This window comes from Gopherus evgoodei, chromosome 2 (genome assembly GCF_007399415.2).
Source record: "Gopherus evgoodei ecotype Sinaloan lineage chromosome 2, rGopEvg1_v1.p, whole genome shotgun sequence".
NCBI classification, from domain to species: Eukaryota; Metazoa; Chordata; order Testudines; family Testudinidae; genus Gopherus; species Gopherus evgoodei.
In genome coordinates this window covers 158,760,615-158,777,576 of record NC_044323.1, presented here as the reverse complement: position 1 = coordinate 158,777,576, position 16,962 = coordinate 158,760,615, and the positions used below count along the sequence as shown (strand labels likewise).

Genomic DNA, 16,962 nt, shown 5'->3' with positions numbered 1-16,962 from the left:
CATGCTAGGATGGGGCACTTCCTAACCCTCAAGAGTCCATTTACCCATTCCCCAGGCAAGCCAGTGGCAGGACAGTCAGCTTCAGAGCTTCTTGCCCATATCCTAATGTCCTTCATGAGAGATCTGGCCCATGGCTGTTGGCATCCAGGATCTGGGGCATCTCAGCACCAGCCAGAGGAAGCTGGAAAAGCCCTGCCCTCCAGGCTCATCTGCTTCCCCTGTCCTGTCATGAGCCATTCTGATTTCTGCAGCAGTCAGTCAGCCGGGGGCAGGATGGCACTACGTTAGTAATAATCAGAGTAATCCTCCTCTTCCTTGCTGGCTATGGGAGCCTCTTCTCCTGGGTTCGCTGGGGAGCTAAACAGGGCAGGGGGAGCAGCTTCTGCAGCAGAACACAGAGGGCAGGAGAGAGGGATAAAGGAAAGGGAGAGGCAGGATCAGTGAAAGGGATAAGAGAAGCCCAGGTGAACTCTGTAGCAATTGTTCCAGTTTCTGCCTCTGCCCATAGTGTAGCATCTTGGGAGGGTGTTTCTGACCTAGGCCTTTCCCCACTGAATGCCATGCAGCAGACCTGAGACTGGCCCCTGCCTCTGGCTCACAGGGGAGCTCTGCAGACTATCTGCACATGGGCTGGCAAATCCTGAATCTCTCTCCCCGCCCCACCTCTCTTCCTCTGGAATGAGTGGGACAGGGGCCCAGCCTCAGATCTTATAATTTCCCCTCCAGTTTCCCCTAAAAATGGGGACAGAGTCAAGGATTTCATTGCAAAAGACCTTCCCTCCCTCCCAATCTCCCTTTCTCCCTCTTTCTGTCCCCCTTCCCTTCATCCTCAATTGCCTTCATCTCCCTCCCCCCTCCTCCTTTCTCCTTGTGTCTACCTTGTCATAAACAGATAGATAAGGGTTAATGTCTCTTTCACCTGGAAAGGAGTAACCTGAAACACCTGACCAGAGGACCAATCAGGAAACAAGACTTTTTCAAATCTGGGTGGAGGGAAGTTTTGGGTGTGAATTCTTTGTTCTTTGTCTTGTGTCTGACCCTCTCAGCTATGAGAGTGATTTTTCTATCTCCAGCTTTTTAATCTTCTGTTTCCAAGTTGTAAGTACAAAGATAGGAAGACCATAGGTTTATATTGTTTTATTTTGTATTTACATGTGTGTAGTTGCTGGAATGTGTTAAATTGTATTCTTTTTGGATAAGGCTGTTTATTCATTTTTTCCTTTTAAGCAAATGACCCTGTATTTGTCACCTTAATACAGAGAGACCATTTTTATGTCCTTTTCTTTCTTTTTATATAAAGCTTTCTTTTTAAGACCTGTTGGAGTTTTTCTTTAGGGGGGACTCCAGGGAATTGAGTCTGCAGCTCACCAGGGAATTGGTGGGAGGAAGAAGTCAGGGGGAAAATCTCTTTGTGTTAGATTTACTAAGTCTGACTTTGCATACCCTCTGGGTGAAAGGGGGGTGGGATTAGACCTCTCCGTACTTCTGTTTCCAGGACTGGAAATAGGGAGGGTGGAGTCCCTCTGTTTAGATTCACGGAGCTTGCTTCTGTGTATCTCTCCAGGAACCCAGGGAGGGAACACCTGGAAGGGAGGGGGGGGAAATGGTTTACTCCCCTTTGTTGTAAGACTCAAGGAATTTGGGTCTTGGGGTCCCCAGGGAAGGGTTTTGGGGGGACCAGAGTGCCCCAAAACACTCTAATTTTTTGGGTGGTGGCAGGTTTACCAGGTCCAAGCTGGTAACTAAGCTTGGAGGTTTTCATGCTAACACCCATATTTTGGACGCTAAGGTCCAAATCTGGGAAATATGTTATGACATACCTCTCCCCTCTCCAGCAACTCTGCTGGCGTAACACGGTGTTTTCCAGTGAATACATAAAATCTCCAGACTGAATCCCACTTGATGGTTACATGGATGCAACTCAGTTTAAGTCAGCAAAGCTACCCAGGTATAACCAAGGGCAGCTTAAACCTGCCCTGGCATACGAAGCCATGACAACCAACATTTCATTGCAGCCAGGCCTGCCTTTGATTCTCTGGGTCAAGGATGGAGCTTGGGCCCTTCAGGAGGCCTCATACTGAGAGTGCGAGACTGTTTCTTTTGTCTCTTGTTTCCTTGCATGCACACAAAGCAGGCAGGGACACAGGTACCTGCACTGGTGACAAGAAGAGTAGCTTTGGCAGTGGCATTGCCCAGCTTGTTGTGTGCAATGCAGAAGTAGGTGCCTCCGTCCGCCTTCCTCACCCCTTCAATCTGCAGACAGCTGGACAGCTCATATCTCAAAGGGCCACCTCTGGACTGAGAGCAGGAAGAGAGTTAGGGCAAATGAGTTCCACAGTCGATCGCCAAACTGGGCCGGTCAGAAAAATGCACATACCCAGAGGGCCTCCAAGATCTCACTGAGCATGGAAGAGACTCACTGAGATGGAGATAAGTGTGTGATGCACCTGGAGAGAGGTGCATGTAAGGGTCACTCATGAGGGCCGAGCTGAGTTGGGTTCATTCACCTGAGTGGAGCTAAGTCAGGGTCATTCTCCTGCATGGAGCTGCCTCAAGGACCCTCACCTGGGTGGAGCTGAGCTGGGAGACCCTTTGCCTAGGCGGGTCTATGACGGTGTCACTCACCTGGATGGAGATGTGAGGATCATCTCCAGGTAGACCAAATTCTTCTTCATCCTTCCTCCATTCCACGAGGGCCATGGGGTAGGCAAAGACCTCACACATGAAGATCACATCATGGCCCGACACATTCACCTGGTCCTGGGGATGGTGCTTGATCTGGGGAACTGCGCAGAATCCAGACAAAAGGCCAAGGATTTTAGAAGCTCAGGAAGTCAGAACCTAATCCGCCTCCATCACCAGACAGAAATGAACCTCCCTTAACAAGAATCATACAGGCCGCTGCAGTTAGCATGGCAGAGATTTAAACAATCAAAGCATCTTATTAAGCAGCAGCTACTCCTATCCTATCTAGCCACCACTCTGCCTGGTCAGCCTACACAGCTAGGAGACAACACAAGTCACCTTATATTGTAACGAGTGCGGCAATGAACCACACCTTCTGCCTGATTCCAGTCCACCGTATCAGAGGAAACAAACAATGTGAGAAATACACTGAATTCATTGTTGATTTTAGGTGTCACTGATGGGTCTGAGCCACAGAGTTCGGATTCGGATGCAGGTTGGAATTTCCCTGAAATCTAGGAGCGATCAGATCTGCGATTTGGCTTTTGGCCCATCTCTAGCCATTAATAATAATCACTACCATTAGCTTGCATTTCTCTAGAGCCTTTCATCCCAAAGGAGCCCTGTGTTATAGGCAACTCTTACACACAGAAGAAGCCCCAGGGAAGCCAATGGTAAAACTTGCATGTGTAAGGGCTACTGCTGGTGTGAGTAAGGGTTGCAGAATTGGGCCTTCTGTCTCTAATCACCACATATGATACATATGGAGCAAATACACATGTGGCACATACATAACCACATTTTAAAGTGCCATATCTCCAGGTGGGGTAAAGCAACACTGCTGCATTGACTTATCTCAGATGAGGATCTGGCCCCATATACTTATGTACAGTACATATGTATGTTATGTACTTATGGTACACACAGATATACCCAGTACATACATTCACATATGGTACATACATATAGTACTAATACAATATACCTATGGTACATGCACATATACAATAACATGGTACATAAGACACTGTGTACATATATCCATATGGTACTTGCATACAATATGTATATATACAAAGAATACATATAGACCATATATATGGTACACATGCACGGTACATACATAAATCATAACTGCAGTGCAGCTGCCTTTGGATGGGATGATGAATGGATGTGTTTGTTTTTAATGTACACATGCACCTGAATATTCTCTCTGCCCAACTTCCTTTCATTATAAATCAGCACCTGAAGGAATCCGGCTCTGGCTTTTAAGGCACGCCTGGGAGGGGGTTGGGGAGCTAGCTCACAGGGAAGCCCAGTGCACAAGGAAACTCGATTTGCAGGACAGCTCTGAAAGCCCTTTAGGGCATTCAAGTCCCCTGATCTCTTGTATGGATTGATCAAGGAAGGAGGTGAAAGGGTTTGCTGGCAGAAAGAGATTGAGATGCTCCACCTGCTCAATAACAGCCTTGCTGAGAGACCCAGAATGCTAAAGACTTCCCTGAAGGGCCCTCCCAGCCATCCAAGCTGTCCGATGATAGACACCTGGCCAATGAAATCTGCCCATGGCTTGGAGGATTAGATACCTCCTGTGCCATTCTTCACCTCACCCCAGGTATGCTGGAAAAGTGGCTGGATCTCTCGTCTATCCCTGGGCCACTTCTCCCTCCCAGTCTCTCTCCAAGCAGCAGAGGGCAAACAAGGAGGTGGGCCATTACCTGCTAGGCAGGGCCTATTGCTGGTGATGCTGAGGTTCCGCCCCTCTCTCTCACGCACGGCCTCCTGGAACTTGCAGATGTTCTGGTAGGTGATGTGATCGGAGCCACACACAGCCGCCTGGGACCTGCACACACATTGTGGCTCAGGGATCCCCCCATAGCCTATCTCCTGAATGTCCAGCTGGCACTCTAGATTCTCTCCGCACCGCCCATAGAAGGTGCCACTGCCATCCAGGTCGCAGAGCTGCCCCTCAGCATTCCCGCACTCCAAGCAGCAGCCACAGTGGTCACACACCAAGCCTGCTGAGCAGGTTGTGGCTCTAGGGCACAGCTGTGGCACACACTGACACTGTCCTTCTGCACCCTCTTCTGCCCATGTGAGTCCGGTGGGATGCGGCAAGCAGGAGGCTCCATGGAAGGACCAAGCCAGACCCATCACCAGCAGTAGCAACATCCTGCAGATTATCTCTGGGTGCCTCTTCTTCCCTGCAAGGAACAGGGCACCAAGTCTCTTCTGACCCACTGGGAAGCGTGAGCTGGGTTCAGATGGAGCCCCATGTCCCGATCCTCTAGTTTCCACTCAAAGCCGAACACTAATAACTCCAGCAGCATGAGCTGCCCTCCTCTCCCCGCCCTCTTCTCACACTCCCATGGCAGGCAGGCTCTGGTTTCGATCAACAGACAGGACAGAGCAAGAGGAAAGAGGAGGTCTTTGGAGGGATCCAATCCAGCCCTGGCTGGGCTCCTCCAGAAACCATCTGTGTCCCACAGATGCTTCCCATTAAGAGTTGCATTGCAAAGGAAGATAAATGCAAAAGGATCTTGCCTTGTCTTTGTCGTTGGCTGGGTGGGTTTGTGAGGAGGAAGCACATAGAAAGGCCTGCTTTCTCCTCGGTCTCTCCTCCTCTCCAGTTCTCTCCATTTAGCTTTTTGCTCTTTCACCCTCACTCGTATCCTGTCATCCTCTTTATCTATAAATTTATGGCAATAAGCGCTATATATAGATAAAGCTCCTTGTAGACTTTGTCTGGGTTTTTCAGCCATCCTATAGACTTCTCTAGCAGGGACAGAATTAGCTATTCAGTCCTAGCAGAGGGATTCACAGCACCTATAGAAAGGTGATCTATTCAGTTCTTGTGGGGCTTTCCCCTAAGGGTTCTCTGTAAGGGTATGCCTACCCTTGGAGCTGGGGGCGGAATTCCCACCCTAAAGAGACATGCTCACGCTAGCTCTGAAAAGAGAGTGTAGCCAACGTGGATGAGCAGCTGGACAGGCTAGCTGCCCCAAGTATGCGCCTAGGGGCTGGGCTGGGGATGTACTCGGGGCAGCTAATCCATCCTGCCACCCATGCTGCCATGGCTACACTCTGTTTTTAGCGTTCTAGCCATATGAGAGCTCACACAAGTGTGTCTCCCAGCTCCAAGTGAGGCCAGACCCTAAAAGTATTGCCGCATTCTCCTGTAAGCTCCCAAAACATGTAAGTCTCCTACCTGTCTCATTCTAGTATAAATCAGGAGCAGTGCCACTGGGATCAAGGGAGTTACACTGGTGTAAGGGAGATCAGGACTAGGCATCAGCTCTTGCATTAGTGACAGAATGTGGCTGGTGAAACACTGGAGTATTTTAAAAAAGCAGTGGGGTTTTCTCTTTCTGTCTCCACCCTTTATGTTTCTCCTCTCACCCTCCTCTCTTTCCTTCAGATCTCTTCCTTCTCCCTCACACTCCTATGGCCTGATTGTGATTCACTACCACACTGATTAGTACCTTACTCCACAAGCAGTGTCACTGGCTCCAAAGGGGCTATTCCTGGCTCAAGGTATTCCTTGTGCATAAGGGCAACCTGTTTTCTTTCTTTTCTCCAATCTCCTTCCTCACTGATTCTTTCTTTCTCAGCTGTCCCTATTTTGCTGAGATCTCCCCGAGCTCCAGGAGTCTCCGTAGCCCATCTTGTCTTTGCAGATGCTAAGCCCAAGGTTGATCCACTGCTGCATGCAGTCGCAGAGCAATCCTGGACCTTCCACCTTCAAACACAGCCCAGCATAGTCCCTGCAGGGAAGGGAGAAAAATCCTCCCTCCGCTTATATTTGTCTCTGCTGATAAGTTGTGCAGGTGGCACCCTCAGAGACAGCAGGTGTGATTGTGACAGCTTGCTTGATGGACACTAGCAAGCAGCTGTTCTTCCTTTCCTGGGGGCAGCACTGTGTGTTCAGCCCCTGGCCTCCATTCTAGCTTTTGTTTGGAATGAGACTTGATAATTGAGGCCAGACTCCTTCCTGCTGAGCTGCTCAGATCAGAGGGGAAATTTACTTGCCCTTCACTTTGCTTTGACTTTCCCAGATTCCTTTTCAAGTTCCTGCTGGCCCCAGATCAAGGTCATTTGGGCAGTTTGAGTGATCATAGAGCTCTTTCAAGAAGGAAAGACAGCTGGATGTGGGGCTGTTCTGTTCTTTGGAGAAGTTTCCAGGAAGAAAGCGTAGGGAAAGGAGATAAAAAAATTGGTGGAAGGGAACTACTCTCTGTGTCAGTTGAGGCAAGGATTGTAGGCACAGGCATGCTGGGTGGTATAGAAGTTAAAGGTGTTGAGATCTTTCATTGTTGGTGGGCTATGTTCAGAGCTAGGAATATTTCTGGGGCTGGCAAGAATGCAAAAGGTCAGAGCTTATTGTTGAGGGGGTACCACAGACCACATGTGAGATCTACAAGCTCTGATGATCAAAGTCTTCATCTCACCTTTGCCCACATACATCATATACCTATACTCACTGCTTCCAAGCTCCTATTCTGCCCACGCATGCCTTGTAAACTGACATGAGACAGAAAAGAGATACCAGGAAGGAAGTTAAAATAGAGATGCAACTACTGCTGTCTATTTGCAGGGTGCCTGCCGCGATGGGTCTATAAATGCCATGCAATGAAGAGCAAATAGAAAGCATTTCAAACCAAAAAAGCCAGCCAGACAAATAAAGCACATGGCTATATAGCAAAATCATACCACAACCCAGCAACAAAAGGACTGACTCTCAACTCTGTAGAAGGAGGGGAAGGGGTGAAATTCTGATCCTTTGCTGTACCTCTGAGTTGTGTATGTGGCATCTGGATATTGTGTTGATGGGATAGATAGATAAATAGATAATCTGTTCCTAGGACATGAGGCTAGGATTTGTTTTGTTTGCCTTTTGCTTTAAAAATGTAAGACTTAGCTAAAGCTGCATGCAGCTCAGAGTTGGGGGCTACAGGGCCATACATACTGTAGGGTAAAGCCGACATTTTCAGCAATGGCCTCTGATCTGGAATGCCGATGTGAAATACCTCCCGGACTCCAGTTTTGATGAGTACCCACAGCTCTGACTCAAATGATTGTGGGTTGTAAAGACTCAGTCCCTCTGCAGCTCAGGCCCAAGATGTCTCAGGCTAGGCACCCAAAATTAGTCACCTAAACTTAGAGGCTGTGTGTGAAAATTTGGCTGCAAGCAGCCACTCCCCAACATCTTCCCTGAGCTCCTTTCCCCAGCGAGTCCTGTGCTGGCACCATGGGCTTCTGCACTCTTGAACATGGTCGCCTGGAATTTCCTGATGTTAATTCATTTATCGGGAACCATATAATTTTCTACATATTGTTGCATCTTGGTCACTGCATGAGACAGTGCCTCTATTCAAAAGTACAAAGGTTGGTTTAAAAGTAATACAATATATATAGTACATAATCAGCAATAACCCAAATATGATTAATACATTTAACAATACAATTTAGATATTAGCAGCCAAGCATTTGGTTACATCACTCATGGAATGTTATACAGGGAGTTGGTTCTGGAAAGCAAATATATGAATGAGTGAAGATTGTTCCACAGTAACTGAGAATTTAGGATATGTTGTCCGTTAGAAAATACAATCCATCAGGGAAGTGTTTCCATCCACCGCTGTCATCTATTCCTTCCCCAGGTGAGAATGTTGACTGAACAATACAAACATCTTGCGTCATAGCCGATATTCAATCTGGAACCATGAGGGGGCACCAAAGTTTACATCATCCCTGTCTGTGGAGTCATGATTTGCTTGAAACTAGCGAATGTGTGTGTGTTGGGCAAGGGGGAAATGGGGAGGAGAATAGGGCAAATTAAAAAGTAAAAATCCCCTTTCCTTCCATGCATGCAGTCTCTGGTGCTGATAAAGATCCTGAAATGCTTGGCATGGTGATGCCATGTGCTTAAATGAATAGACAGAGAGATGATGTCAGCCAGTCTAGGTTCACAACCAGAATGGCAGAGGTAATGTCTCTTGGATTTATAATGACTTCATAAACGAAACAGCCCGGTGATCACGTCTGATTTTAGTAGAGGAACCGTTCTTAGGGGTGTAGATGTATGGTACTATATAAATAAACAGCAACCAACAAAACAACAATAATACTAGAGATGTTTCTGTATAAATGAATATGTAGTTTGGACTGGAAATTGCCAGTCACAATTAAGGTGGGTCCTGCAAGTCAGGACAGAGGAGCAGTGTAGGTCTGAATAGCAAGGAATTGTACTGTATAGCTTGGTAAAGTGCATTAAACAAATTGTGGTATGAAGGATTGGAATAGTGTGTGTGGAAGGTACAGATCAGAGTGCAAATATTTCAATGTTGCTGAGTGAAGAAGCAAGGGAATAGGATAGTACATAGGTGAGGACTGAGGTACATTACAAGAGCCATGTATGTGAGGAGGGTGTCTCAGCTCTGGGCTGGGGTAGGCAGTGCAGTGCATGTTCAGATACAGTGGTACAGCAGTACCCCAGGCACACACCCGGTGGGGAGTGCAGGACAGAGCCAGATGCAGTAGCAGGGCAGTGCCCCTGGCACGGGGCAGGGGGAGGGTCCAGGGCAGGTCCAGATGCAGTGTCAGGGCAGTGCCCCCAGCACGGAGCTAGCTGGGGATGCAATGCATGGTCAGATGCAGTTGAGGATGCTGTGCACAGTCAGATGCAGTGGCAGAGCAGTGACACTGGCACACGGCTGGGGGGGGTGCAGGACAAGGCCAAATGCAGTGGGAGGGCAGTCCTCCTGGCACGAGGCAGGTGGGCAGCACAGTGCAGGACCAGATGCAGTAGCAGAGCAGTGACCCTGGCACACAGCTGGGGTGGCGGTGGACAAGGCCAGATGCAGTGGCAGGGCATTGTCCCCAGATGCAGTGCCCGGTCAGATGCAGTGCTAGGACAGTGCTCCCGGCACAGGGCAAGCGGAGGGTGCAGGGCAGGCTGCCCCTTTGGCTCACAGCCAGGTCCCGGCCTGTTGCTCCGGCGCTGCCTTTCCAGTGCGTGGCCCCTTTAAGAGCCATGTAAACAAAGCCTAGTCCCCGTCCCTCCCCCCGCGCCTCTCTTAGCCGCCGACGTTACTGCGTCGCTTACGCCGCCGCAGCAGACTGCGCCATTCTCTAAACCCCACCGCCCCAGGGCTGGCGGCGGGGTCCTTTACGTAAAGTGCGGGAGCTGGAAGGTGCAGCGCGCAGGCGCGGCGGCCCGGCCGGGGGGAGGAGAGAGGAGCATGAATGGAGCAAAATGGCGGATCATGTGCAGGTGAGGAGGGAGCGCGCGGGGGAGGGGACAGCCGGGCAGCTCGGCTCCGGGCCGGAGGCGGGGGAGACCGGCCCGCGGGAGCTGCTGGGGCTGAGGGGCCCGGCTCCCTCCGGGGCAGCGGGCACCTCCGGGGGTGTGGCTCGGATCTGGGTTGCGGGGCCCCGCTGCGAGCGGAGCCCCCCCCGCGCCCCGTCAGGCGTGGCGCCCCCAGCGTGGGGCGCCGGTGCCAGCACTGTGTGTGGGGCGGGTTACGGGCAGCCCAGGAGACTGAGCACCTCCCCCTAGGCCCGGGCCGCCTCCTGCTAGGGCAGCTCTCCTCGGATAAAGGGGGGGGGCTTCCCCCCCCCAGTCTGGGGCACCTGGAAGTCAAGGGGGGCATAGACCCCCCCCCCCCCGACTGAGTGGTGCTTGTGCATTGCTACCCCCGACGCGCGCACACACGTGCTCTGTGCAGACTGGTGGGAGCCAGGGGAGAGGCCTTGCAGACCAAGGGGCAGCTGGGTGCTGGGCCCTTCAGGAGCAAGGGGTGCCTGAGCACAGACTACACCCAAGGCAGCAGCTGGTGGGGAGAGCATGGGCTGCATTATGTTACCTGCATGCAGCTTTTGCTCACTTGAGTTTCCCAGGTGCCAGCAATTAGCAGCAGCCCAAGAGTGGTGGGAAACAGGCTAGGGTGGGCAGCAGCATTGGAGGGAGCCTATCACTGCAAAGCTGGTGGCGAGAAGGGGAATTTGAGGCACAGTTGTCCAGGATTGGAGCCTTCAATCTGCCATCAGCTACTACAGCTGGGCACTTTACTCCAGGAAATAATGCCTGAAAGCACTGTAGAGTCAGCGTTACCTAGAGTACCTGGTCACTCTTAGCATCAGAGGGCTTTGAAGGTCTTCCTGGGTTATTTTATAGGCAGAGACGATTGGAAACTTTTGCCTGTACTCTGCTAAGCCCTTCTGGTGGTCATCCACTTTCGTGTTAAGCCTAGTAAGGGGCTGCCAACCCCAAAGTGAGAAGAACTGAGGGAGCTTCAAAATTGACATGGCAGAAGTCTTGGCTTTGGGTCTGACACCATGGCCTGGATTATTTGTCTCCCATAACCAGGTAAATAAAATATCTGCTGATGTGACGTTCATATGGTTTGAGACAGTCGGATTCTGGGCCCTATTGCCAGGATCCGTGGGGTGAAATTAAGAAAGGGAAAATGCAGCTAGAATATCAGAAAGAAACTTTCTGCCTTTGATATATGCCATATGGTGGTATGGTCTTGCAAGGGAAGCAGTGAAAATACCTTTATTTGTATGTTGTACGGATTGGACGAGTCTCTGAGATGTGTCAGCAGTCGAGAACAATGGCCAGGGATTGGAGGAGCTGACCTGATAGTTAACTTTCCATCTTGAACTTCAGTGATACTTTATTGAAGGGCATAGCAGTGGTTGGTAGTGGTAGTGTTAACTAACATCAAGGTTTTTTTAACTGGATCAGTGGTCCCCAACCTTTTTCGTCTGGCAGGCGCCAGATGAAGGACCATGGCAGAGGTCTAGCATCTGCTGAAATGCTGCTGAAATTCGGTGGCATTTCGGCAGTGACGCCTCTCAATGATGCTGCTTGTCAGTGGCAAGAGGCATCATCCAGAGGCAATGCCACCAAATTTTGGTGGCATTTTGGCGGATGCTCGACCGCCGGCCAGGACGCAGGTGCACCGCATTGGGGACCCCTGAACTAGATGGTATTGGTGATCTTTTTCTGAAGGCTTTCAAAGCAAGCTTTAAAGTGGCTATTATTAAACATTTCATTAAGAGACATTGTCAAATTAAAAATTGTATGTAAAGTTATCGTCTATCACTAATAACATCATAAGGTATTAAAAATGAAAGCTTCAAAATTCCATTTCACATGATATGTGTGTCCTTCAGTTTTTTTATTTCTCTTTGCTTGGACATCTAAAATCAATGTAGTCAGTTTCACTTTTATGTAAGAGTCAGTTTCTTTTTCAGGGTCTTACTTTTGCAGTGTTTACATTTGAAACACTAAATGGGAACTATTTATTTAAAAACAACTGTTTCAGTTGGATTCAAAATAACAGCTTGTGGAGATAAATTTTGTAAGATCTCTAAATGTAAACTTTGAGCCAAATCTAAGTTGATAGTGTCCCTGTTAACAATTTATACAGCCACACTTTCATGAAGAACATTGTAAAGGACTCATCCTGGAATTAGAAATATTGCAGCAGAATGATAGTATAGAGGAAATAATGTTTTCCCAATATAGTGATGATTTAATTTGTGATTATATGTATGATATCAGAATACAAAAAAAAGTTTTTATAGTTACTTATTATTCAGGTAACTGTTAAATATATTCTGCATCTGGTACCTCTGTGAACCACAAGGGTGAGTAGTTTATTAACTCAGAATATAGCCCGTGTAATTCTCGGGTTGAGTATAATCTTGTGAGGTTGAAATAATCTTATCAAATGCAGCCAAGATAATCTGTTGGGGATTGCTGTGTTACTAAACAATTTACGTGCCATAAAAACACTGGAGAATGGCTGTATTCTTTGCTTTGTCATTAGTGACACATCAGCTTCACAACTTAACGTGACTTTACAGATAGACTCACAGAATCCGGTGACACAGTGTCTCTTGCTATCCTTGTCGTTTTAAAACAGGCTTTTTCTTTTTTAAATATTGGGTCAAGCAAATGGAATTTGGGGCCTCAAGAACATAATTCATATTGCTAGCTTTGGGTGCACTAGTTAAACTTTAACATAAGAAGCTTGAAGATGTTCCACTCCAATGGAGATTTATTGCAAGTACTGTTAACCTGTCACTAAGCTACAGGAGACTTATCAGAAGGCATCAGTGCAATCTTTACAACTAGTGCTAATGAACAAGTTACGTATCTGTAATGGAGTTTTTTATTTTTGTCTTTTTATTTTGCTTTGAGACAAAAAAGTATAGCACTACCTCTAAAGAGGCTCTTCTAGCTTCCTTCAAAACTGCCTCAGGATTTCTGGATTTTTATGGCTAGGGGAAAATCACTGATTAGATGAGTGGATTCAATTCCTGTTTGTTATAGTGGTTTTTTGTTTTGTTTTGTTTTAAACAAAACAAACCAACACACTATTTCTAATGCTGATCCAGTTGTTTGGATATTTTGTGAGTAGGCTGTCTGGGGCTCTGTTATAAACTATGCTTGTTTAAAAAAAACTGGAACACCCCTGATACAGGGAGACATTGAATATAAGTTTGGATGAGTGAGCATATAACTTGAGACTTGATTCTGTTTTGGATAATAGGGTGTTTCAGATAACTGATATCTAGATGATATAGTATATAAGACTAGCAGCAGAATGGCCATATTTTGTCAAACTTCCAGTCCAGTTATTAAATATTGACTCCACAGAGTTACTGTCATTAGAACTTGCATGTTATACTTAACAAAGTACAAAAGTGTAGATTTATTTATAATTATTATGAGTTATGGAGTTTACAATATGATGCAAGTTGATGAAAGTGGAAGCAGAGTTGAGTTCTTCGAGACCACAGCTGAAGGACTATAGCATCATGTTATGTAGCTTTTTAAAAGATGGAACTCTATGAATGTAGAAAATCCCACTTCTTTTCTGAGTGCAATCCACGTAGTCAAAGCCAGTTGGGATAGTTTTCTGCTGGACAGCTCTTCAGAATTACTGTGCAGGGTCTAGGAATGAAAAGGACTGTAACAGAGAATTCTATATCATTGTGTGTGGCTCTGGACAGCTGTGCGGTCCTAAGACGACTGGTATAGATGCTCTTCCCTTCCTGTCTTTGATTAAGTTAATGTTTCTACCTGCTTTTTTCACTCTGTGAATGTCATTCCAACTGCAATATCTGCGATGGAAACAGGAGATGAAGGAGATATCATTAGAAAAAAATTTGTGGGGAAAGTAGTGATAAGTTTTTTCTTCTCCTTGGAAACAGATTTACTATACAGTATTTCTCTTTCTTAGATCTAGGATTTGATGTCATACTGTAACCTAAAATGGGTAAACTTATTGGGAGATACCTGATGAGTTGGAATATGCTTTTAGGGAAACTGTTGATGGTAGGGCAAGGGTAACAACGTGCTTCTGTGACTTTGTGTGCTGAGTTATACCTGAAGATTCCCCTGGACCTGAATATAAGACCTAATTACATCAATTAAAAATTGTTGCCTCACTTTTATCGGTGATCATGTTATTTTTACCTGTTCTGAGTAACCTGACTTGTAGGTTTATCCTGCAAGATCTTTTGAAATGTAACAGGCCAGGTGCTGTAGGAGTACCTTCATAGATACAGTATGTAGTCTGAGAGAACTTAAGTGACTGCTTGCATATGAAAAACCTAGGTTCAAGTGATATGGCAAAAGTAAAGGGATGTTAGCCATCTGATTGTAACTTCTAATTAAACTGGCAGCAGTTAATTCAAATCAGCAAACTTCCAACTCAGAAGAAGCCTATATTTGTGCCGTAAGATCGATTCAGATGTGGAGCCAGGTCCTTGAAGTTCTTTGGTGGGAAGCAAATGAAGAGGCAGGATGAAATATTTTCTTTCATTGTAAATTAAAGCCCTCTCACCTCAGAGCTATTGTATTGGAAACAGTGGAAAAATGTGGTTGGAGACATTCTAATAACATCTGTCCTTGGATGAATGGAGAAGCAGAGTTAAGAATGGAAAACTTGAGACTGAAATCAAGAGAAATGACAGTTTTTCCCATAAATATATTGGCATGTAGTGCATATAACCTGAAGCATGAAATTGAAATAAGTGTTTAAAAAAAAACAAAAAATACCTGTGTGCATGCATGCTAATAGCCTCTTATGTGTGATTCTTAGGGTACTGTTTGTTTGTGTTTTTTTAATGAATGTCTTGCAGGGCCAATCCCCTGCCACTCCCAAACCCTAATACATCAACAAAATTCAGGAGCTATTTCTGTATTCCAAAAGGACATTGTCTTGGATCAAACACAAAATCATTTGGCTCTGGGAACAAGTAACACATTTTGCCCCAAGGGAAACCCTGAAGACTAGATGTGTATTTCCTATTTGCTATCTCTGTAGCCTCATGTTTGCTTGGTAAAAGAATCACAATTTAGCCCACTGCCCAACTATAAATTTGCGTAGAATACTGCATTGTTTGTTTTTGTTTTTAGTCCATGCTTTTATTTTACCGTTGGCATGTCATTGGGCTGTCTGACAGCTCTTGTGAAGGACTTTTCCCAGAATAGTCTGAGATCTGCTCAAGAACCAGGGGAAAAATACACAGTGCAACTTAAAATAGTGTTACCAGCTTTTCTTTCACAAACTAGATTTTTATTTTACTGTCCAGCCACAGAGCAACAGAATTACTGAATAACTTGTGGCAAGTGGATCAGAATGGCTTTTTAAACGGAACCCAGGAATACATGGATTTAGATACATAAATTTTTGGTATTGTGATTATCGTCATTTCAATGTCAAAAGTCTGAAAGTAAAACAAGGGGAAGCTCAAGCTCCAGCTCCTTTTCAGCTTGGGGGATGAAATCACTGCAGTTGGTTAGCTGTTTCCATTCTTCCTCTTAGCCTGCCCAGGTGGCTTGTCTTATAGAATGTGCTACTCTTCTAGGAAGCAGGTAAAACACCTTTTGTAAGAGACTGCTGATCTCAGAGGCACCACATATAAAGGCATGTACTCCCTCTATCCTCTATTCAGAGATGATTGTGTCATGAAACAGTTATGTCTGAGAGGAGAGTGGAGGAAAATGTGTTGGCTTCTTCAAAGTTTTTCACACTCATTAGTAACTCGTTGAGACAAAAAGGATTTCAGTGAAATCCTATCCTCCATCAAAATCAGTGGGAGGTTTTACCACTGATTTCAAAGGGTTCAGAATCTTGCCCTCAGTTCCTAGGTAGGAATACCTTCTGTAGTTCATCTAAAGATTTCAAAGCACTTTACAAGATTAAGTCTTGCCTCCCTTCCCCCCCATGACATTGAGGCCCATATTACAGAGAAAAAAGGCACAGTGTAGTGAAATGACAAGGTCATACAATGAGTGTCAGAGTTGAGACTAGGGCTACGTCCAGACTACCCGCCGTATCGGCGGGTTAAAATCGATTGCTCGGGGATCGATATATCACGTCTCATCTAGACGCGAGATATCGATCCCCGAGTGCGCTTATATCGATTCCGGAACTCCATCAACCCCAACGGAGTTGCGGAATCGACAGGGAGAGCCGCGAACATCGATCCCGCGCGGTGAGGATGGGTGAGTAATCCGATCTTAGATATTCGACTTCAGCTACGTTATTCACGTAGCTGAAGTTGTGTATCTAAGATCGATTTCCCTCCATAGTGTGGACCAGCCCTTAGCTGTGTCTGTGATGTGATGGGCGATCACTCGTTACCGAGTATGCTCATCTTCCATGAGAGTAATGGGTCCTCAGGTGGCTAATAAGGCCAATCCTGCATCTACGCTGCCATTTTCAGTGCTAAAACTTTAGTCGTTCAGAAGTGTGAAAAAACACCCCCCTGAGCGACAGAAGTTTTAGCACTGAAAAGCGCCAGTATAGACAACGATGGCTCCCGGCGATACAGCTACCACTGCTCATTAGGGGTCTTTTTTTAAATCACTGGGAGAGCTCTCCCCCAGCGATAAAGCTTGTCTACACTGCCCATGTCACAGCATGACTGCGCTGTAATGTGGGCAGTATAAACATACCCTAGAACGCAGGAGTCTGGGACTCCTAGCCCCCGTTCTAACAGACTGTGTTCCCTCCAATACTAACACCAGTAGAGAAGTATTAAGAGAACGCTGAACCCTCTGTAATACAGCAAATCACTTCCTTTACTGTTCATATTGTCCTGTTGCCCTTGGTTTTGGGCAGTGTCTTGCTATGAACTGCAGTTGGTCTGATGCTCAGACCAACTATAGCAAAGTACAAAAAAGTCCAGACTTAAGAGGTAAAATGTTGTTTGCTGTTTTGATTCAGCTGTGTGATTCAAGGAGACACT

General features: G+C 46.6%; 2 protein-coding genes across 4 annotated transcripts in view; one reads left to right on the top strand and one right to left on the bottom strand.

Moving 5' to 3' along the window:
- Positions 1-284: 284 nt before the first annotated feature.
- Positions 285-5,266, bottom strand: LOC115645016 (kazal-type serine protease inhibitor domain-containing protein 1-like). Its single transcript, XM_030549427.1, has 4 exons — positions 4,404-5,266; positions 2,626-2,786; positions 2,151-2,298; positions 285-382 (listed from the first exon to the last, which is right to left on the bottom strand). Exons 1-4 carry the CDS (start codon positions 4,855-4,857, stop codon positions 285-287), a joined length of 861 nt encoding a protein of 286 aa, XP_030405287.1. The 5' UTR covers positions 4,858-5,266.
- A 4,496-nt stretch (positions 5,267-9,762) lies between these two features.
- Positions 9,763-16,962, top strand: part of XPO7 (exportin 7) — an 88,122-nt gene continuing 80,922 nt past the window's right edge. The window contains exon 1 of one of the 3 annotated variants that reach the window (XM_030552121.1): positions 9,763-9,958. In XM_030552121.1, the coding sequence (XP_030407981.1) occupies positions 9,941-9,958 (18 nt within the window). In that variant the 5' untranslated portion in view covers positions 9,763-9,940. The remainder of the gene's footprint in view (positions 9,959-16,962) is intronic. The other 2 variants (XM_030552119.1, XM_030552120.1) reach the window with 2 other exon arrangements.